Here is a 23501-nt window from a genome sequence, read left to right as displayed (position 1 = left end):
AACATGTCAACATCTATTGTAAAAGAGCAAAAGCTTCCCCCTCTTGCACATCCAATAATTAAAGATTGGATCCAACCAATTTTAGCTCAAACAAAATAACTTCCAGAACTATATCCCAGAATAGGTACTTTTTATTTTGGTTTATCTCGTGGCAATTTTATTTATTTTCTAACTTTATTTTATTTTGAAGGAATAACGATACAGTGAATATAATTAAAAACTAAAGGGAAGGGATGGGGTGTACTTAGGAAACTAAATGGTGCAAATAGCAATTTCCTTCTTATGTAGCTTTGATCAGGGTAGTAAGTTTGGGCTCTGGTCCCATTGTCAAACACAACACATTTTTACATTAGTACATCATACTGTTACTTGGTGTACTCAGCATTTTTGCTGGGACACCCAACACGTAGGATGAAATGGTAAAAATGTCTTTCATCCTAATAATATAAATAAAATTACAATTTTGTCCATACGACCTTCTTCTTGTTGTTCTTGTTTCTACGGTCATCGCATGCATCCTTCTTCTTCTTGTTCCTATTCCTACGACCACCACTGACCCATTCATCTACTTCTTCCTCTTCCTACGGTCTTCTTCTTTCACTTCTTGTTCGTCTTCCTCTTCCTACAGTGCTTCTTCTTCATGTCACCGTCCGTGTTCATAATTGTTCCTTGTGGTTCTTCTTCTTCCTCCGCTTCCCGTGTCTCTATGATTCTTCTTCTTCCTCTCCAACAAAAAAAAATGGTATTTTTTTTTTTGAAAAAAACCCACTACGGAATCATTGTCAATCCGTATGGATTTTTTTTTTGAAGAATTTTATTCCAATTTTTCTTCTTCTAAATATGTTTTTTTGAAATTTTTTTATTTATCAATTATTATTTAAATTGTTTCGTAGTGTAATGTTAGCAAAATTTTATAATTTTTTATGATTTATATGTTAAGTATTGATTTTATTTATAAAAATATATATTAGTTATTATTAAGATTAGGTTAGATTGCTAAAATTAAGATTAGATTGGTGAAACAATTAATTTTCAATATTGTTATATTATATTTGTTTAACTTTTAAAAAAGATCGAAACAAATATTTAAAAGATATTGAATTTGTTACTTATGAAAATATTAAAATCATAATTAAAAATAATTTAAATTTTTTAGTTACAGTAAATATTTAAATGAAAATTTTTAATGATTAAAATTTGCTATAAAAATATTGAAACATAATTTTTAATTGTACAATAAATCTGTTAGCTATAAAAATTATGAAACCAAAATTTAAAATTTAAAATATGATAAGATTTTTAGTTTAAGATAATGATTGAAATCAAATTTAAAAATATATTTGATTTAATAGTTATAAAAAATATTGAAACCAACATTTAAAATATTATAAGATTGTTAGTTTAAGATAACGATTGAAATCAAATTTAAAAATATATTTGATTTAGTAGTTATAAAATACATTGAAACCAAAATTTAAAATTTAAAATATGATAAGATTGATAGTTTAAGATAATGATTGAAATTAAATTTAAAAATATATTAAATTGGTTAGTTATAAGAAATATGAAAACCAAAATTTAAAATATGATAAAATTGTTAGTTTAAGATAACGATTGAAATTAAATTTAAAAATATATTTGATTTTGTAGTTATAAAAGATATTGAAACCAAAATTTAAAATTTAAAATATGATAAGATTGTTAGTTTAAGATAATGATTGAAATCAAATTTTAAAAATATTAAATTTGTTAGTTATAAGAAAATTTGATAATTAAACAAATTTGATATTTAATTGAATGATGTATTTAGATGTTTATTATAATGATTAAAAATTAAATAAATATGATATTTAATTGAATGATGTATTTAGATGTTTTTTTATAGCAATTGATAATTAAATAAATTTGATATTTTCTTACATCTATAAATATTTATTAAATCTATCATTTTTATTTATAATTTATATATGTAAATAAATTAATTATTATATAAAAAATAATCATCACAAAATTTATTATGTAAATTTACATATACATTAAATATAAATTAAAAAATTTAGTGTTATATATAACAATATTATTTATTTATATCATAATGTCTATTAGTTTGGTTTGAGTGTCAATGTAGGTAAATTATATTTTTGAAAAAAAATAAAAAAAATCCTATGCGGATTGACAATGCGTAGATATAATACGGATTGTCAATCTGTATGGGTCATACGGATTGTTGATTGGTATGTGTATATCATTTTTTTTGCTTATCTCTCATTTTTGGACAATGAAAATCGACCAAAATGATATTTTTGACATTTTGAAAAATTGCTAGGTGTCCCAAACAATTCCCCAGCCTTTTATGGTAGATTTAAAACTCATATTTTTGAAGAGATGTCATTTTTGACACATATTGTCCTTTTGTATCAAAGGACCTATCACCACTCTTTTGATTGTAAAGGAATCCGATATCCTTTCTTATCAAAGAGTTACATAATCTTATTTACCACCACCAGGGTGACTTAGTGTTATAGATACATTCATAGAACACTCAATCATATACATTCACCCTGCAACATATTCATATAAGGGATGGAATAACATTTATCATTCATAAAAGTCACATTAACAACAATCTTATTTAGGGTCCTCAATCAAAAAAGTCAGATAAACAACACTTTTATCCACGGGCCACACACTTAGCTAGCGCTCACATGCAAATACCCAGTTTGCAACAAACAGTACTGTAGCAGAAAAAGGAAAGGAAAACTTAAAAAATTAGCATAGACTCCAAACTTCTATCACATTATTTTAATTCAAATATTTCTTCTCAAACAACAACTAGCATATTGTCTCTTAGCGTCAAATCTCAGAGCCAAGACTAGCTCTATGTGATGTCCACGCTTTGGGAACACAAGGTGATGCTCAACGTACGTAGTTGACTATATCACAAGTCACGATGTGATGTGGTTGTATTCTGTTGGTGCTGGTAGTTAGTTCGGGCATGGTTTTGATGATCGTATAACATCTCTAATCTCTAATTTTAACATCTGGGGGTTGGGTAATGGAAGATATTTCTATTAGTTAGGTGCTTTATCAGTAGTTTAGTTTCCTTGTACTTTTAACAAGTGGATGTGACATCCACTACAACACAATCACTGAAACTATATATAATCCTATATCTGCATATTGAGGCCCATATATTACTCGATCTTTCTCTATTTCTAATTTCTAATTATAAATAATTAAGTGTCAAATTAATATATATATGGAGTAGTTGTTATGATTGCCACAGCTAGCCAGTACTTAAAAATCAGGGCTTCAAGCTGCTACCCTTTTCTAATAGTTATCTCATCACTATTATCGCTTAAAACATCATTATATTACGAACTAGTCAGAACTTAGGCAAGAGACATAATCTTCTAATCCATATGATACAGTGAGAATCAACAAGTGTACCCAAAAGCTACCCTCTCATATAAATTTCATTTCCATCACTTTTGTATCCGTCACTCGTCAGTCAACTACTCTATATAAGTTTGTATTTGAAAGTGGATTTCTGGTGTTCAATATGATATACTCAACCATATTAACAACAACAAAACATTCCTGTATATATACTACCTACCAAGTACCAAGCTAGTAAGATGCCTATCCTTGAATTAAAATTTTGACGCGTTTCTGAAGTTAATTACTGCATGTATCGTCACTAATAGGACTATATTTAAATTACTCATATACATTAGCATTAATATTACTCATATACATTACTATCCACCATTCACATGCTCACGTGGTGTATCTATCACGTTATCAATTATGAATATTAAATGAACCAAAATTTGTTAGGTTTCGAGATCACTGGATGAACGTTGCCAGCTTCGTGACCGTATATAAATAGTGGACTATAGTGAAAAAAAGACTGAATATATATATATATATATATATATATATATATAGTGACAATTCCAGTTTGCAAAGAAATGAAGCAAAAACAGACACCCATGCCATAGTCCTGCTGCTTTAATAGTACCCATTAAATTTTAATTTCTTCTTTCCATAACCAAAAACTACTATAATACTACTTGCACTTCAATATTTTTATAACCTACTATTGTCACATGGAAAGTGCTTTTTACATAAAAAAAAAGAAGGAAAAATCCATGGAGATTAACAAACACCATCGACGAAAAGAGCGAAAATAAAATAAAATGAGATCATGAGCATTCCTTTCAGGCTTTTACATTGCTTTTCGATATCCTATACTTCAATGATTCCTCCCCCATATTATATGTAACATATATATTAATTTTAAAGGTTGAATCCTCCCACGTATTATATGTGACATATATTAATTTTAAATGTTCAATTGTTCAAATAGTATTTAAATTTAACGTTTAACAAAAGTAATTCTTAATTAGATTTTATTTATTTTTTGATTAAATTTCAGATTAGTTATCAAAATCCATTTCGTTTGATGTATCAGAGAGTTAAAGACAAAAAAAAATATCACTTACCTGTTTATTCTAAAAGGATTAAAAAGAAAATAAATAAAAACCCCAATAGCTATGCTGAGCTAATGGTAAGAGATTTGAGTAGTTTATATAAAGTTTTTAGCTCAAAACTGTTACAGTAGTCATTGTATATATAATAAAAAAGACAATGTAAAAACTGATCACCAAATAGTTAATTAATAATTATTGCGAATACAAAGTGAATATTAGACATCTTTTTATTATGTCAATAGTTAATTAATAATTATTACGTACATATATGTGATGTTCTGTGGAAAGAATTTAGACACGTGCGTCCTACCAGCCAGCCAACTTGTTTGTTGATCAAATTCAATTTTCTAGTTTCTACTGCAAACTATGAATAATCCCTTTTCTCATTTCTTTCATCTTCTCTTACTGCTGTCTGCTAATTCTAATCTTAATTTTCTGTTTACTGTTTCTTTCTTCCTTCATATTTTATACGCTTCTTCTTCTTCAACTACTACTCTCTCTCTCAACCTTCAAAGCTTCAAACTCAAAAGCAATGGCATTTGATCCCGTGCAACCCGTCGCAAAGGTTCTTTTCTTATCACTTTTTTTTTTATTATATCTTCTTCTTCTTTGGGCTGGAATTGATCAGCATCTACCCTGAATTTGAATTATATGAATATATATCCTTTTAGTATGTGTAGACTTTGTTTGGTTTCTGAGAGGAAAAAAAAACTATTGGGAGGGAAGGAAACTGATGAAATTCAGAAAGAAAAGAAAAAGGGCTGAAAAAATGAGCTAAAAGAAAACAAGTTGAACATTAGGGGTTCTGGCATTCATGCTCTCAAATTGGCATACACTTGGTGTTCGATTCCGTCCGTATGCCAATTTCCTTGGACCAACGATAACCACACACCACGAGCAGGATTAATCTATGACCATTGAGGGACACCCGTTGTCTCTGAACTCTAAAGTATACGATTTGTCAAGTCTTGGATTACCGCAAGCACATTACAAAGCAGTTTTGCTGTTGTTTTCCATTGTTCTTTTTTCGCTGAATATTTTGTTGAGAGAGCGTCAATAGAAATAACAGAATTGAAATTATCAATTTTTTTTATAATTGTACTTGCTTGCCTATCAGCTAATTTTTTTTAATGAAATCAGAGAATTATGCGCATTTAGCTCTTGATTATTTATTTATTTTGTCTCTATAAAAAAATGAAATAAGAATAGGCTGAATGCTTGCAGTCAGATACTGTCACACTAACACATGCAGAGCTGTGTGTTGTTTTACTGGCAACCAAACTAATTTGTTGCTATCTTTTGGTGTTTATTTTCCCTTTCATAACGCTTGAAACACATTGACTTTCACTAGAAAGCAAGGTCAGGTGGTGAGATTGTGAGTGCAAGAGAGCCTCTGCTTAATGGGGTTCATGACTCTGAAAGCTATTCCGTCTCTGCTGCAATTCTCCCGTGAGTATTAGCTTTTAATTATTTTTTTGTTAATTTAATGCATTGCTTAGGAAATCTATCAGTCTTCGTTGTATTTCAAAACATACAAATACAATAGATACCTACATAAAGACAAGCTTTTAGCTTGGACTAGCTCTGTTAAAGGACTTTAATTTTTGTAGACTGTAAGTTGTGTTATGTTGAGGACTATAATTTCTTGATTGATGTCATGTTGAGCATGTTTACTGGGTAGAAAAATGTGTTAGATGTTACTCTTGAAGGTTAGGCTGAGGATGGCTGTTGCACGTTGCATTTTGCTAGGGAAGGTGTGATTACTCTTTTTTTTTACATCACAGATTTATGTCTCATCCACCATTAGAGCTGTTTGATTTGTAGAGTCCTATGTCCTTTTGGAAATATTTAGCTACATATTTAGATAAAGAAGCTTGTCATATTTGGTTTCTTAGTAAATTTCCATGAAATACTAATATTTTATTTTTAACTATTGTTGTGGTGGTGAGGGTGAAGGTGTAGGCAGCATGACAATGAATTGCTCCCAAGGTTATAATAGATGAGGATTAGTTTCCTTCATTTTAAAGAAAATTGATTCTCGTGGAATTCAAATTCTTGAATAGAGCAAATAGTATATACCTTTTGAATAGTTCTTTTTCTTGGAAATCATTTGATGTCCACATACCTATTCCACTTTGAGCTTTTAGTTACCCTCATGCCTTATCAAAATAATAAATTAGCTGCATAACTTGCTATAGGATTGAATTTTGTGAATATATCTTGTAATTTTTTTGTCTTTCTTTATAATTTTTCTGCTTGACATTGATGAAACAATTTGACAACTTCAATTAAGAAAAATGGCATTATTTCATGTTATGCCCCCATTGATTTTCTGATTATGAGTCTTGAATTGATAGTGTGATTCATTTTCCTTGAGTGGAAAAGAAGAAGAATAAAAGATGTCTATGCCTGTAGTCTTACCTAAAATACGTTTTAAAAATCTCAGATTTCTCTTCCCAGCTTTGGGTGGCCTACTATTTGGCTATGATATTGGTGCCACATCTTCGGCAACCATTTCCATTGAGGTACACCCTTCTACTATAATTTTGGTACTGACTCAACATTTTTATAATATTCATTTGGTGGCGTAACACCCTTAATAATTTCCTGATATTAAAAATTCCAGATTTTTCTGCTGTATTATCACTAGTTACTTTTCGTCTGTTTGAAGTATAATCTTATAGTATAGTAGTTTTTCATAATAGTATATCTGTAATGCTTTCCATATACTTCATTAGATATGGGTATGGTGATTAGTTGTATAAATCATAATCCATATATTGCATTATCTAGATCCATATCACAGAGGCTCAACCAGTAATGCATTTTCAGTTCTAATAGTTACTTGATCTCTTTAATTGGGTTTTTACAGTGACTATATTGTTTAGATATATTTTCCGCCCTATAAAAGTCATAGGGAGAGATACAGGTGCAAGAGCAGTACAACAAGGCTGGCTCAAGAGATATGATGGACAAGATTTATATGAGAAAAAAATATATGATTACAGCTTTATATTACGAATGATTTTTTTACTTTGTAGTTTGTAACCTTAAATCTATTTCCTTGGTGTGATCATCATTGTTATAAGACGTATCGAAATTTTGAAATATTGTTTGATACTTACTTGATTGGTGTTAATCCTGCCTTACTGCCATAAGTCTCAAAAGGTTAAATATCTAGGAAACAGTTTAAGAATGGACATTATGCATCCTGCTTTTCATACCTTGTCATGATCTTTATTGCAACCATCAGTTTTAGACATAAGTTTATTTTAATTATACATTTCCACTCAGTTATGGATGAATTTTATTGAGGTGGCATGCTATCCTTAGACAATCCACTTGTTCATTTTTGGATCTGTTAGATTTACCATATGTTAAACATGTAATGGTTAGTTGTCAACTGTTATAGTTAGCAAAATAATATCTCTAATTGAAGGATGTATTATCCTGTAGGTACTCTCTTAATGTATTGTAACTCTATGTATCTCTATGTATCAAGTTTTATGTGTGTAGTAAAACACAATTCTCTCCAATGCTCGAGTATTTAATTTAGTTAATTTATATCTAGTTCCAAAAACTTATTGATAGTAAACAGGCTGACTGTAGATATTTCCCATTATTGCTCTTAGCAATTTAGATTCCTATTACTGTATCATATGTGGTAGGGCTTCATGTTTCATCCACTCTAGTTCCAATTTTTTATAGCAAGTATACTAAAACAAATAAGTCTCTCATAATCAGTAAGTAAAATACTCATGATAAAATCTTACATAAGCACAATTTTTCTGTAGTTAAATATTCTGGACATGTAATAGGTTTTATACCTGTTAAGGAATCTATTGCTATGTACTTATGTCTCTTACAAATTATTTTTTCAGTATAGTCTGTCGTTTTTCATAGTGGAAAACTGCTGGCAGAAACAGGTCTCTGTTAAGTAGATTCCTTGTTACCATTGCTATTCGTATGGGTCACGGTCTTCTAGTGTGTAATTCATTCTTAATAGAAAAAGACTTGAAGGATTTCATTTTCCCCAAATGAAAAAAAAAAGACATAAGGATTTCATTCTCCCCATGAGTTAGTAGTATCTCAGAATGGAGCTTTTGGGAAGTCTACTCACTGGCAACAATAATAGTGTAGGCCTTTTCATTGTATAACAGAACTGACTTATGGTATAATTGTCTTTTCATTTATTCAAATTAAAATGTATGTATTCCTAATTCTAGTATAATATACAGAAATACAGATTCTTATGCTGACATCTATTTTTTGTTACTTTGAGAACTAGCTGTCATACTCAACATTTTCTTTGGAAGCTAATATTCAGTTGTATATTTTCAATGGTTTGCTTGTGTACTTTGCAGTCACCAACATTAAGTGGAGTATCTTGGTACAAGTTGTCTTCTGTTGAAATTGGTCTTCTTGTAAGTTTAAATTCAATTATTGGTTGTTTTTTCTTTGGTCATGGCTACATTGTCTTATTGTCATTCTTATGATTAGACACATTTGTTCACAATTGAAATTACTCCATATATATATTGATCTTGAATATAAACTGGGGCAATGGCATTTACTGTCTTTTGCAGACTAGTGGATCATTGTATGGTGCCTTAATTGGCTCCGTGTTGGCCTTCAATGTTGCTGACTTCTTAGGTAATTTCCCCTTTTGTCAGCTATCATTTTTGCTATTTCCTTCCCGGGTGAAACTGGTGTGACAAATTTGATTTTTTAGGTAGAAGAAAGGAGCTGATTGGATCTGCAGTAGTTTATCTTGTTGGAGCCCTTGTAACAGCATTAGCTCCTAATTTTCCTGTATTGGTGCTTGGGAGACTTGTATTTGGCACAGGAATTGGACTGGTATTCTCTTTTTCTCCCAAATATTACATCTAAGCTTGTTGGCATGCTCTTTTTCTCCCGAAAGCTACTTCTAAGCTTGTATATGTTAATTTCTGGTTGGTTAAGGTAGACAATTGATGATGTAGTTCAGTCTTTTGTCTTGTAACAAATAATGATTTGTGGGTGTGCACCTAACGGCTGAAGCTTTTAGGAGAGTTGGTTTTTGACTTGATATTAGAACTTCTATGCCCAAGTCCTTAGGAATTTATTGCTTCCCTTCATTCTTTGTAATTGAATTTGAACACAAGGAACGGCGGGTTCAACCCAAAGGGGCCAGAGGTAGAAGGAGGTGGGACATGGGTATGCCATGAAACTCCCATGTACTCATTATTTAATGGAAAGTTTTGTTTAAATGAAATAATTTTACTATTCAGACAAGATTTAACTGTACAAAATAAAGGAAAAAAAGTTAAAAGCAAGTAAAAGGAAAAGAAATAAATTTAAAAAATCCTTTCATATTATATATGTTTGACCCCTGTAACACTAATGAAGAAAAGAGAAAATAAACCTTGAATACTAGAACATAATATAAATATATGGTTGTAAATGTGTTACAAAAGACAAGGCACTTATACTAATACTAGACTCCTAATCCTAAGAGATAATTTTAGACATGCTATTAAACAATAATGATATTATGTCTGACAATTGGAAGGAAACATTTGTTGTTTCACTGGTAGAAAATCACATTTGGAGAGCGGAGAATGTTTTACAGAAAGACCGTTAATTTTTTGCAATTTAAATCAAACACCATTTTATTGGTACTTACACATCCAAAAGTGTTGTTTTATCAATATTATCTAAACAATGAAAACCAATTCACTGGGTTATGAGGTTGACTCTTCTATTTTATGGGACATATCATCATGTACAGTTAAGAAAATAATTTTTGAAATTTTTACAATGGAATAAAACTTTAACAAAAGGAAAGGGGAAAAGAAAAAATGAACTATTTTGCATGTAAATGAATTTTTTTTTATCGGCAAATATTAGTTTGTTGGAATGTTAGTTTTGTTAGCAAAGGAGATCAAACCCGTGACCTTTTCTCTCTTTCCTTCTCCCTTAACCATCCGACCCACCTTATATCTCCTATGTAAAAGGAATTGTTAGTTGAAGAATCTGTGAATTGATATGACTTAAATAATGTGCTGTATATTTTGTCTATTATTAACTCTCAAGCAAGATAAATGATTTTAATTTTATCTATTTTAGGCAATGCATGCTGCTCCAATGTACATTGCAGAGACAGCTCCAACACCAATACGTGGACAACTAATATCTCTAAAAGAGTTCTTTATAGTACTTGGGATGGTTGTAAGTTCTTCAGTCTGGGATGACCTTAAATTTTCTTGTGTGTTCTATAAATGCAATAAGTGAATAAATTTTTTGAATTTTTCCTTCTAACACTGTATAGCCTCCTCTGAAATAATATTCTATCAAATTGCTTTCAGTTCTGAACGTCTTGGTATTACGAAAAATGACTACATATCATTTATCCAGGCAGGATATGGAATTGGTAGCTTGTTCGTTGAAACTGTAGCTGGGTGGCGGTATATGTATGGAGTTAGTAGTCCTGTGGCAATAATCATGGGACTTGGAATGTGGTGGCTCCCAGCTTCTCCTAGATGGTTACTTTTACGTGCTATACAAGGAAAAGGGGATGTTCAGAATTCAAAAGACATAGCAATTCGTAGTTTGTGCCAGCTTCAAGGTCAAGCTTTTAATGATTCCATTCCTTGGCAAGTAGATGAGATTCTGGCAGAACTTTCTTATCTAGGTGAAGAAAAAGAAGCTACCTTTGGAGAACTGTTCCAAGGAAAATGCTTGAAAGCCCTCTGGATTGGTGCAGGATTGGTCTTGTTTCAGCAGGTATTGCAATCACTCCAATAAAATGGTAAAAACTATCAGAGCTGCCAGCATTTCAGTATACTTATACTATAGGCTGCAAATTATGACAGATCACAGGGCAACCTAGTGTGCTCTACTATGCTGGATCAATCTTTCAGGTATTATATTAATTTTAGTCAAGGAAAATTATTGCAGATTCATATAATCTATTATGTTGTACTGGTGAAGTAAAATAACATTGCAATTGAATCCATTTGGTAGAGTGCAGGATTCTCTGGAGCATCTGATGCAACCCGAGTCTCTATTCTCCTTGGGGTTTTTAAGGTAGATCTTATTTCCTCACATTCTTAGTAATTGTGAATTTGTGTTAAAACAAAGCAGTACTACAGTAGTTTTTTGTCTGTTTCATTAGTTATGTATAGCTCAAGGTATTCTACAACATACAAATTTGAATTATGGGTTGTCCTTATGATGTTATTGTTCAAGCTTTGAAATGTGATTTCATCCAACTCTTTCCGTTGTTCTTATAAAGTGCAATGAGCTTAGTGTATATACATGCTGTATCTGCAAATTCTATGCATGTAAGTATATGTGTGTCTTAATAAATCCTTCTATCAAAACGAGGAGAAAATTCCTTTTTCTTTTTGGTAACTTTTAATAGATTAGAATATTAAACATTTGTTGACACTACCTTCTGTATTTTCATTTTGAAATAATTTCACTTTTTCAAAGGAGGAATCATGTTTGTGAGTTCCAATGTTTATGCAAAAGTTCTTGATCATTAGTTCTGAAACAAGTCTTTGTTAAAAACAGAGCAAGTTCTGTGATACCATTACTTCTGAATCGTCTATTTTCCCATTGTCGTTGTCTTCCCCCCACCCCTTCCTTCTCTTTTTTCTTTTTGCGAAATGTTTAACCATCTTTTTCTGTTCTAGTTGATTATGACTGGAGTTGCTGTTGTCGTTGTTGATAAACTTGGAAGAAGGCCTTTACTACTTGGGGGAGTTTCAGGGATAGTAAGTTCCTTCTTGTTTCTTTGATTGTGTACTAATATCCTGAGAAGAGAAAACTTCCTCAGTTCCTCATTTCTATCTCAAATTGAGAGGGTTATGCCAATCTGCTAATCAGTGCTGCACGGATGGTCATTCAGCTTAGCTAATTTACAAGAGAGGAATGATTGTGACATGGTTGATCATTGTTAAAAATTTAAGAACTCGTGTTTATTTGTATCACAGGTGATCTCTTTATTCTTTCTGGGTTCATATTACATTTTCTTGGATAATACACCAGTTGTTGCTGTAGTTGGTCTGCTGTTGTACGTAGGCAGTTATCAGGTGAATATGCTTTTTTATAGCATTCGTTAGATCAAATATATTGGAGTCTCACTTAGAGCCTGAGATAAGGAGTACCATTCTTTCTTATCGTAATGCTTACATCCAGTATCATTCTTATACCATGCAGTGTTATTTAAATGGTTCTTCATTATCTTTTTTCAGATTTCCTTTGGTCCAATTGGTTGGCTAATGATAGCAGAGATTTTCCCCTTGCGCCTAAGAGGTCGAGGACTAAGTATAGCTGTACTCGTCAATTTTGGTGCAAATGCCCTGGTGACATTTGCTTTTTCCCCACTGAAGGTGATGAAGATCTTGAACAGGAGATCATAAAATCGCCATATATTTTGAATGTGTCATCTTCACCATCATCAATCATATGATTGCCATATTTCACCAAAATCTGGTCTCATCATCATTCATAAGCATGTGATATAAATTGCATCGACCTTGTTTGTCGATTTAAATTGGTGTTCAATTGAATGTATTGAGGATCTTTTTCTCTTTCTTTTCCTCACATTCTATTTGGTAGATTAGGCTGTGCAGTGAAAAGAATTTTGTTTTCGTTACTGTGCTTGGCTGTTTCAGAAACATCATCTTGAACTTCCTATTCGGTGGACCCATTGATTTCATTAAAATTTCCTGCCTGACACTTTGTTTTTGTTTTCTTCTCAGGCATTATTGGGAGCAGGAATTTTGTTTTACACATTTGGTGTAATAGCGGTGACATCTCTTGTATTCATATACCTTGTTATACCAGAAACCAAGGGGCTTACACTAGAGGAGATTGAGGCCAAATGCCTCTAATCAGTCACCTTGTTGCCTCTATAAATATCTGTTTTTAGTACTCTGTTGCAACTTGTCTTGAATATTGTAATGACACATATTATATTAATAAAAATATGTAATGATGAATATAGGTTTATTTATTTATCAATTAAATGGTTTAAAAAGTTATAACTTGTACTAATCTCAAATATATATATATATATTATCATCAAAATTTAAACGTGTTTCTAACATGTATGATATATTATTTTATGCATTTAATATTAGTAGGATGATTTAACTTATTTTCTTATATCTTTAGGTCTATCATTTTCAATATCTTTAGTTTTAACTTAAATTTTAATATTTTTTTCAAACAAAATAATCAATAACTAAAAATAACAATGTACCATAATATAAATTATTTGCCATAAATTGAAAATATAATATGTTCAAAAATATTTATTTATTACATATTTTAATTATAATATAATTCATATATTTAGAAGCATAAACATTTATTTTATGCAATTCACATGCTAAAATATTAATTATAGAAATCATTAAACACTTCCATTAAACATTATTTGGGACTTTGAATAATGAATAAATAAATAAGTTTTTATTGTGAATTATGGTCAAGTTGTATGAAAAATCACACTAAGAATGCATCGGATATATACTTTTTTGTAAAAAGAAAATCTTTTTATATTTAAGAACATTTGATAGTATTCTCCAATAATGTCAACCATTTATAATAAAATATGTTTTCAATGATATAGTTGAGAACTCGAGGTGTTAAGCTGTGTTTACTGTTTAGTCAAGTGAAAAAAATAAATAAACTTTCATAATGTTTTTCTCATAAGACGTGCAACAGATTCTCAAGGGCCGCCAAACACGTCCTCGGGGTATACAATAATCGATAGGTACAATAACAATAGGACCGTGTCCATGCAAGTGTTAATAGTGAAGCTCCGAGTGAGAGTTACACATGATCACAATACTCATGATTACATCATCGGTTCAGGGTTAGTAACTATACAGCCACAAAGTGTTGTGGATTCAAACAAGAGACTGACACAGAGTGAGAATGAGTGAGTCAGAGAGGTTCAATCAAACTATATTTGAAATGGAAAATGCTTATAGCATACTCATTTGGCATTCCCTTTTCAACATTTTATTATTAGGTAAAACTCTAAGTAGACTCTATTAACAGAAAATGACCCCGGGTTATTTAGTAGAATCATGATAGGATTTCACTTGAAATTAAAAAATATGTGTTGGATAAAATGTTGATGGCCTTCTTCAAAAATAAAGGAGCAGCAAATGATTATTAAGAGGGAAGTTTTCACGGGAATCTTTGGGCTAATGTGAGGTGATCTTTAATTACGTAAGAAAATTAAATAATTCGGAACAGAAACTAATCCACTAATCCAGGATAGGGAGAAAATCTTTGTTAATTGAATTACTTATTTCATCCAAATTGGGAATGGAAGTGACCAAGAAGAGGTGTGAGAAAGCAGGTAGAATAGTTAGAGCTGACATAATGGGATGATGTGAAAACCTGAGTTGCTTAGGAACTTCCTATCCTAGACTTGGTGTGTGTTAGGATTAGCATCCATGATCTACATTTGATCAAATTTTTACGTCAAAATGCACCAAAAGCAATTAAAAGTTACTTCTGTGGTCCATGTTAGAGTTGTGTGAATGCGAATCCAAATACGCTATTCAATGATGTCAATTGGAACCTTCTGTAGTATATATTGATCATGCTGAATTTACTTTCTCAGAGGCCACACAAGTTGGTCAGAGAATACTAGAATGTAAATGCATTGAGCCTGGCCACAAATTTAAGACACGATTAACTTAATTATTGCTAGTGTATTCGTTAATCAGTTTTTAACTATTGTATAGTATTTGCTAATTATATATAGAGATCTACTTCGTCAAACAGTGACAGTTCCTTTCCTCACAAACGCATAGGACAACAAGAAAAGGGTCATAGTACAGTATGAGCCAATGAGATGACCGTTTAGTGAAAATGATTGCCACTGTCACTTCGGTTCTCCAAGAAGTTAGCAAAATTTTGGTATACTCAACATCAATCTTCAAAGCAATTTAAGTACTTCATTAATAAGGTGATAAAATTGTGAAAATCAAGATATTCATAAAGGTCCTCATGAAGTGTCATAATCTGAATTATTACACGGCCAAAATTGCACGAAATTAATTAAACACTTGCACACACAAGAGACAGCACAAACCCGAGATATTTTACTTAGAGAATTAATTATAGTGCCCAACAGAGTGCCACTGCAAGACACCTCAACCAATCAGGGATAACTGCCATAAAGATAAGCGACTTGTTGCATGACAAAGAAATTGATCCAATGCTACTTGAATACATTTTCCTTATTGGCATAAGTGTTTTTTTATATTTTGATATTCCCTCCAACGAAGAAGTCGATGGGCTACAACTTTATGGGTCCGGGAGCTGTTATATATATGGCATTTAACCCCAAGAAAAAAAAATGTGATCTGATCAAGTTGTCGACCAGCTCCCTCCAGAATCCTATGCTCATTGTATCACCCTATGAAGCACGGACACTCCAGTCCCTTGTCGTGTCCGGTGTCCGACACACGTCCGTGTCAGTGTCCGACACCGACACGACACCCGTACAACGTTCTATATTTTGAACATTACAGGTGTTCATGTGTCCGTGTCCGTGTCGTGTTCGGTGTCCGTGTCGGTGTTGGTGCTTCATAGGTATCACCAAATCACTGGAATAGAGATTTTACTATGCTGCCAAATGCCACAATTCACATCCTTTCATAACCCTCAAAGGTACTAGAGATTTAGTGCATCTTTGAATTAAAATTTGCAAGCTTATTTGGGTTTTCAAGCAAAAGATTTAATGTGCAAACATATAATATTGAAAGCAACCATACGTGGCATAAAATTGAGTTTACTTTTCGAACTGAATTTAAAACACCCCAAATAGAAAACTAAATATAGCTTACGTAGTTACATGTTTCTAAACGTTGTTAGCATTTCAAAGAACCATAGTTTAACGCATGTACAGACACTAGTGGTGTAAAACTTAAACTTAACGAAAGAGGTAATGAAAATCCAGATTTTGTAGAAGCAAACTGCTAGTGGTATACGCAGCAGTTGCAAACTATGTTTGATTAGATAAAGCCAAATTGCAACAGCGGTCCAAATTAATGATACAACTGTCTCAGAAACTTATGCTAAATGAAAATGACATGCGATTGGCTGTATATCTTACATCTTATACCAAGTGATTACATTAACAACTTCAATTAATATATAGAAACCAGAGTTTGAAGCCTAGAAAAGTAGAACTGTAAACTAATAGTAACCATGTTTTAGGTTTTGGTGCCTTCCTAAAACTTGAAAAAAGACAGTCTTTACAGCTCAGAACAGGGATTAAAGTGCATAAATGAACGTGTTTCTGCCTTGGGATTAAAGTATATTAAACTCACGAAATGTTTTATTTTAAATAACTGAATATTAGTAGTAAACTTGAAAAGTTTTATCTTTTAGAAGAGCTGTTTTTCTTTTTCTTTCATTTTTGCCTGAACGACCAATGGTTTTTCCTTTAATATCCACGGCTGGCAGTGGCACACCCATGGTTTGATTGGATTGCTCATGATATTTCTGTGACCTGGAAACTAGAAAGAACGTGTGGCCAATGGCCATATAGCAACCAGTGGTTCAAAGTAATGTTTTCCTTGGTTCAATTTTACAACTCCCGAGTAGTCCAATCTTTGTTCATTGGCAAAATTTTCATAGATGAATAAAATAATAATAAAAAAGAATAATAAAGCATGTGGGATGACAGTTAGTTTTCTGTTATAGAAACAATTGGGTTTCATTTTTTGAGTAGTGGGGCATGGCGTCCTAGATAAGGTAAGGTACTAGTGGGTGTGGGTGAGTTATGAAGCACCATATAAAGTGGGGGAATAGGACGCAATACCCAGCTTCACAAAGTGTAGTCTACGTTTATGGGACCCTTTTGCCAAATCAAGTTCAATTAGAGAACGTCTTATTCACAAGTCACGACCTTGACTAGTCGCAATCACACAAGTCCAGAAACAGCAGTGGCAGTCTCCCTTGTCACGCTCTGGACTCATAAAGAGGTTGATTCATCTTCCCCGTCTCTGCTGTGCTAGGAAGACAAGGAGCTTGATTGCAGCACGAAAGAGACAGATAACAAAGGCACCCCATATGGCCCATAGATCAACACCACTAGCAACAAAGCTATTATGCTATTGCTGGTGCTGGCTAAGCTTTCATTAAAAAACACAAAAAGAAAACAAGCTTTATTCAGATCAGATGATGTGTGAACCAAAATAATGGCTCCCCCCTCCCCCAAGCCAGGTAGGTAAAGCTTCTCCCCACAAAATAGTAATAACATTTTTTCGCACACACAGTTGACTGTGCATGGCAGAGAAAAAGAGTGTGTCATCAGTCATCACACACCAATTTCCATGCAACACCCCAGTCACACGCAAATAGTTAAAAAGAATCTTTCATTGAGTAAGTATACAGGCATTTTCCTCAACAATAATCACTGCGTTTCAGCTATAGCAATAAAGTTTGGCACAAATTACTACATTGGACGAAAATGAATAGTCCATTTTGCACAGACAAGGTAAATAAACAAGAGTGCGAAACTGATGGAAATCATTTATTTATAACACCCAACAGTTCAGAGTTCAGACTCTATCTAGAGTGAGAGGAAAGTAAAGATAAAAATCCTATGATATTCATTCAGACCAATTTAAATCCATACAACAAAATCCAATTTACAGAGTTACAATGACTAGAAGCAATGAGAAAGAAAGCTTCTCTCCATCCCATTTCTTCCATTGTCACAGTTTGCCTAGTCAAGTCTTGAAGCTAATATAACACCATTGCCACATTAAAAAAAAAAAAAAAAAAAGACGCTGCCAAGAAAAAGAAAAATCAATTGAAAACAAAATAAGAAAGTAAGGGGTGTGGAACTAGTACAGGACGGACCAAACTGCTAAACGTGACAATTCTCCCAAAAACCTCAAATTCTTCTTGCAGTGCCTGCCAATTCACACATGTCAAATCTGCATAATTTCACGAAATTGAAGAGGCTAGCTTCGCATAGCATGATCGATCATCCATGACATATCGCCAAATAATAATAATAATAATTAATAATTAGTTGTTCCACACCAGAGAAAAAAGGACCAGGTGGAAACCCTTTCCAATAAAGAACGAAGCATTAACGCCAAGAGGACACAGTCAAGAGAGGAACATCCTTCCAAGCCAGAGACAAAAACCCCGGTGGTTTAGACTCAACAAGCGAAAACAGAGAACTGTAGCTGTAATTCCAGAGAAGTATCTTAGCTTGACTGATTGCATAATGGCTGAGACTCACCGATTCAAAACCAGCACGCTCCATCAGAACCCTCCACTGCTCCTTGTCCTCCATACTCTCCCTCACCGGCCCCGGCCCAATAACAGCGGCAATACGCCGCCCGAGCAGAAGACTCTCCACCTGAAACCTCTCCGGCGAGTCCGCGGCCAAATTAGGCTCCAGAGACTCAAACACAGCAGAGAAGTACTTGAACGCAGTCCTGAACCGGTTGACAAACCCGACACGTGTGACACTTGCTTCATACTCGCCAAGGGTGACAATTCTAGGGTTGAGAGACTTGGCCAACCTGAGCGCAGTGTCAACCGCGGTGGGAGGCTCGTCCAAGAGGTTATACAACTGAAGCATGAAGTTAACGGCCAAGACCTCGTTTGGGTCAATGCAGAAGCTGTTGTGGTCGAGCTGGTGAATGGGAGTGAGAATGGGCGTGAACACGAAGTTCAAGTCGAGGAGCCTGGCGAAGTCAGAGAGGCGGTTGCCGGTGGCGGAGAGAGAAGGGCCGGGAGAGGGACCAAGGGAGACGGCGGGGATTCCGGAGATGGTGATCTTGTTGGGCTTTCCGGAGGCACGAGTGGCGAAAGCTTGCAAGAGCGCGGCCCACTGGATCCCCTGGACGATGCCGAAGTCGAGGATGTGGATGTTGGAGGCGTTTTCGGTGGCTTCGAGGATGGCTTGGTTGGCGGTTAGGTGGGCGAACTTGGAGTAAGGGCAGGCGTCGTTAAGGGCCTTGTAAGAGAGTGTTAACTCCTCCCAACTTCTGGGCTCCATCTTTTCTTTGTCTCCCCACATCTTACGGCTCAGGGCCTGCCAGAAGTAAAAGCCCACTCGCTCGGTGGGGTTTCCGTGCTGGGAGACGGATTTCCGCAAACGGCTTAGGGATTCGGCGGCTTGATCCGGTTCGGTTTCGGAGAGGGAGGCGCACTCCGACAGGGCTTTTAGGAGAGGCTGCTGTGGGGAGTCCGAGTCGGGGGATTGGGGCGGGAAGATGAGGCGGTTGAGATCGGAGGAGGGGAAGGGGAAATCGGTGGTGTAGGAGGAGGGGGTGGCGATGAGGGAGTCCATCCAGTCGTCGGAGTCGAAGTCGGAGAAGCGGAAGGGTTGGAAGTGGAAGGGGGGATCGGATTGGAAGGGGTCGGGGAAATCGGTGGGAGGGAGAGGAGGAGTGCTGTTCCATGGAATTGGATTGGTCTGCTGCTGCTGCTGCTGCTTCTGCTGCTCTTGCTGCTGCTTCTGCTTAATCACTTGTTGCGCAATCGCCATCAGGTTGCCACTGTCTGCACACATGTAAGCCATTGCCTCTTCTCCTCTGCAAATCACATCACAGCGCCAGCGCCAGCGAAAACGGAGACTCAACTAAGGAGGATATAAAGGGAAGGATCAAGAGTTTATTCATTCAACCGTTGAAGCCAATAACCATTTCAAAAAGACGCCATCCCCTTGGTCCCACCTTTCATTTTAATAATCAAATTCACAATGTTTCATCAATAAAAAATTTAAATTTAAATTTTTTAACATAACAAAATTAATATAATATTAAAAAATTAATTTAATAATATTTTTTATTTTTTTAAGATTAATTTGATATTAAATTATAAATAAATTTTTCTAACCCTTATCTACCTGAGAACAATTAAACTATTTGTTTATAATATATAAGTATATATATATTTCTCCGTCAAAATATTTTATCAAATACTCCTCCCTAAGTAAAAACAACTACTACTACGTTATTAAAAAAAACTACTATTATATGTATAGGGTAATTTCACATATCGATATAGAGTACCGTTTATTATTGCATTTTACTGTATCAGTACTTCATAAGTCCAACATAATGCTTCCTTATGTCCCCTTTTTCTTCAAGGTTATATCTATTTTATGAATTATTCTTGAACTGAACAATGGTGCTACTATTAAAAATCAAATTCGTGACTTCATACAACTTTTTTCCCTTAAGCTGTTTAGAGTAACTTCATTTTCATTACTTTATTTCACATACTTTTCAGCCGTGTTTCTGTTTTTGAACCTTACCAAATTTACAATTTTTATTTATTTATTTATTCGAATCTTTGTGGTAATTTGGTAAATTAAACAGTTCATTATTACTGTCATATTAATATTTCCTTAATTGTTTGCCAAAATAGTATTATTTATGGAAACTCACGTGATCCCGCATGTGAGTTCATTTCTGATTATCCGAATCCATTCCATCTTGTCCAAATGCAATGCATTATTCGTACAGTGCAATTTCGTATCACTAACAAACTCCATAACGCACACAAGGGGAAAATGCATTGCATATTTAATCATGTGAGTGCTTGAATATTATTATTTAGCGATTATATTTTTATACATATACTTTACAGTTTAATAGATATACATTTTTTATATATTGTTATATTTTAAGTAATCAAATTTCATTTTTATATCTTTTAAAGTAAGATTTTTCAAAGTAAATAAACTTATAATATATAATAATTTAAATTGGATAACATTATTAAAAAAAATTGTATTATCAATGCGTATATTATTTAAGGATGATATATATTAAAAAATGTAAAAAAAAAAAAACACACAAAAACAATATTACTCTAAATGATTAGCTCCAGCTGCCACGGTACAGTACACATGTCAGCTTACAACAGCAAAATAGTGTCATAATAACAGTATTACACTGCAAGAATTTATTATACCAAAGCGTAAATAATACAAAGGATCATATTCAGATAAAAATTCGCCTAATTTATTTAATTTATTGGCACAATTAAAATCTTAAATAAGAATAAGAAATGCTCATAAAAAAAGTTATTCGGATAAACAGTAACGACACAACAATGCACTGAGTATATTGGTAACTTGATTTTTACTGAACTAAATAGATATAGGTACATATAATAAAATTATGTAAAAAAATATTTAACGGTTCAAAATTAAAAAGAGACCATTATGAACCACTCTTTCCCGTCTTCAATTATTTATATTTCCCCATTCAACAAAAAAAAAATTATTTATATTTCACACAGTAGGAATCACTCATTCAATGCACTAATAATAACTAAAACTGATTAGTAAATCATATATAGAGGAAAAAAAGATTGTGCACCATTAGTGTAAAATATTTGTTTGACAGACAACCATTAATGTTTTGTCACATTGCTTTCTATTATTTTAATTAAATCAAATAAAAATAATTAAAAAACAAAAAGGGACACACCAGGGTCATCGTGGAAGCCCAAAAAAGATGAAGCAAGAGTATTTTTATAAGATGATTAATTAAAAAAACTTATGGTAATGAGTAAACGATTAAACGCAACCTAATATTTTATAATACAAACCCAAGTTTAGATTAAGCATGACCCATCTCGAAGTGATTTCTTTTTACGTGATGGATTATTTGTTTACGATAATGTAAAATTCAATAAATAAAAAAAAAAAAGAGTAGAAAAAGAGAAAAAGGGTGAAGGGGTTAGTAGGGAGTGTAGAGTGTTGTTTTTGAGGGGGGGTGGGGCCCAGGGTTGTGGGGGGGCGATCTTGGACCAACGGAAATGCAAATGGTGAAAGAAACGGAATGGAAAAGCAGCGGTGCAGGATATTTTGACGGGATAATCGCTATCGCTTTCGACATCATCACACTCACATTCAACGTTCATCCATTTTCATTCTGCGTGTAATCCACTCATCACACGTCACCATGCAGTCAACTCCCTATAGTAAGTCTTATAAAATCATCATTTCTTATAGTAACTCTCAATTTCAAAATCCACATCTACACGACTATATTTTATTTTAATACATGTGTACAATTTTATACATCTTAATTGTTGATTCAAGTGTCTGCTAATTACGCCATGCTTACATCCTTAACCTATTGCAACACCATCCACCATCAATTTAAGTAACTTGTTTTAACATTAACAAATACCCTACGCGTGCATATTCGTTCTAATTACATGGACAGTTGCCAATTACAACAATGACATATCCCGGCCCCTAACAACTGTCCTTGTTTGAATTGTCATATTTGTTGTTGTTAAATGGAGCTAGTGACTTAGAAAGCAACATCACTCTCACTTAAATTACAGAGTACGAGCAGTATATATATATATATATATAAAAAAAACATAGTAATTTTATTTGTGTGTGTGAATCACAGTAGAGTACACACAGCATTCTAAAAAAAAGTAAAATCCATCCCCACACACACACAAATAAAGTATAAAGTCTTTTCGGCGTTGTAAAGTTTGAACGGCGGCCATTAATACTTGAGGTTGATAGAGTTGGAAAAAAATAAACGGCGTCTTTGATTAAAATTGATCGTCGGAAACTATAAGCAGGTAAAATTAAACGTCACAATCTGAGTCAATGGTAGGGTGATTAGACAAGAAATCAAAGCCAGCCATACCATGCTTATCTTTAAAACCTAATAGGTCCACAAAATTCGCCTTAATTATCCACACTTTTCCCTTCAAGTTAAAAAGTGGATAATGTCTTTAACATTAAAATATATTCTTTTCCGATAAAATATTTAAAGTTCATTTTCTATTCCTGTAAGATTTTTTTTTCTTGCAAAATTAAATTGTATAACTTTTTAACCTAAAGTTTAACTCGGTTTTAATCAAACCTACGTGGTGGGGTTATGCAAGACCTATCAAGGATTTTTTTCACGTGTGACTCCCTCTGCTGCCTCATCCATCTTCTCCTATTCTTTATCGTAGGTTTGGGTGTTG

The 23501-nt window shown here is 33.3% G+C and overlaps 2 protein-coding genes across 2 annotated transcripts; one reads left to right on the top strand and one right to left on the bottom strand.

The window, feature by feature from the left end:
• The first annotated feature begins 4823 nt into the window (after positions 1-4823).
• On the top strand, positions 4824-13513 carry LOC114377958 (D-xylose-proton symporter-like 2). Its single transcript, XM_028336441.1, has 14 exons — positions 4824-5061; positions 5848-5945; positions 6943-7021; positions 8861-8920; positions 9083-9149; positions 9229-9353; positions 10605-10706; positions 10893-11261; positions 11351-11398; positions 11502-11564; positions 12176-12256; positions 12476-12574; positions 12737-12874; positions 13247-13513. The coding sequence occupies exons 1-14, from the start codon at positions 5029-5031 to the stop codon at positions 13376-13378; spliced, it is 1494 nt and encodes a 497-aa protein (XP_028192242.1). The 5' UTR covers positions 4824-5028; the 3' UTR covers positions 13379-13513.
• Positions 13514-18099: 4586 nt separating this feature from the next.
• Positions 18100-20167, bottom strand: LOC114380022 (scarecrow-like protein 4). The gene has a single exon (XM_028338910.1). The coding sequence runs from the start codon at positions 20065-20067 to the stop codon at positions 18622-18624; it is 1446 nt and encodes a 481-aa protein (XP_028194711.1). The 5' UTR covers positions 20068-20167; the 3' UTR covers positions 18100-18621.
• Between the last annotated feature and the right edge of the window lie 3334 nt (positions 20168-23501).

The sequence above is a fragment of the Glycine soja genome, chromosome 12, assembly GCF_004193775.1.
Source record: "Glycine soja cultivar W05 chromosome 12, ASM419377v2, whole genome shotgun sequence".
Lineage (NCBI taxonomy): Eukaryota > Viridiplantae > Streptophyta > Magnoliopsida > Fabales > Fabaceae > Glycine > Glycine soja.
This window is presented reverse-complemented; position numbering and strand designations above follow the sequence as displayed.

What these genes read in the sequence shown, in the direction of transcription:
- LOC114380022 (XM_028338910.1), bottom strand. Translation starts at nt 20,067, where the DNA reads ATGGCTTACATGTGTGCAGACAGTGGCAACCTGATGGCGATTGCGCAA.
- LOC114377958 (XM_028336441.1), top strand. Translation starts at nt 5,029, where the DNA reads ATGGCATTTGATCCCGTGCAACCCGTCGCAAAG. An exon ending in CAATGTTGCTGACTTCTTAG is followed by an intron (nt 9,150 to 9,228) that starts GTAATTTCCCCT and finishes TTGATTTTTTAG; the next exon opens with GTAGAAGAAAGGAGCTGATT. An exon ending in GATTGGTCTTGTTTCAGCAG is followed by an intron (nt 11,262 to 11,350) that starts GTATTGCAATCA and finishes AAATTATGACAG; the next exon opens with ATCACAGGGCAACCTAGTGT.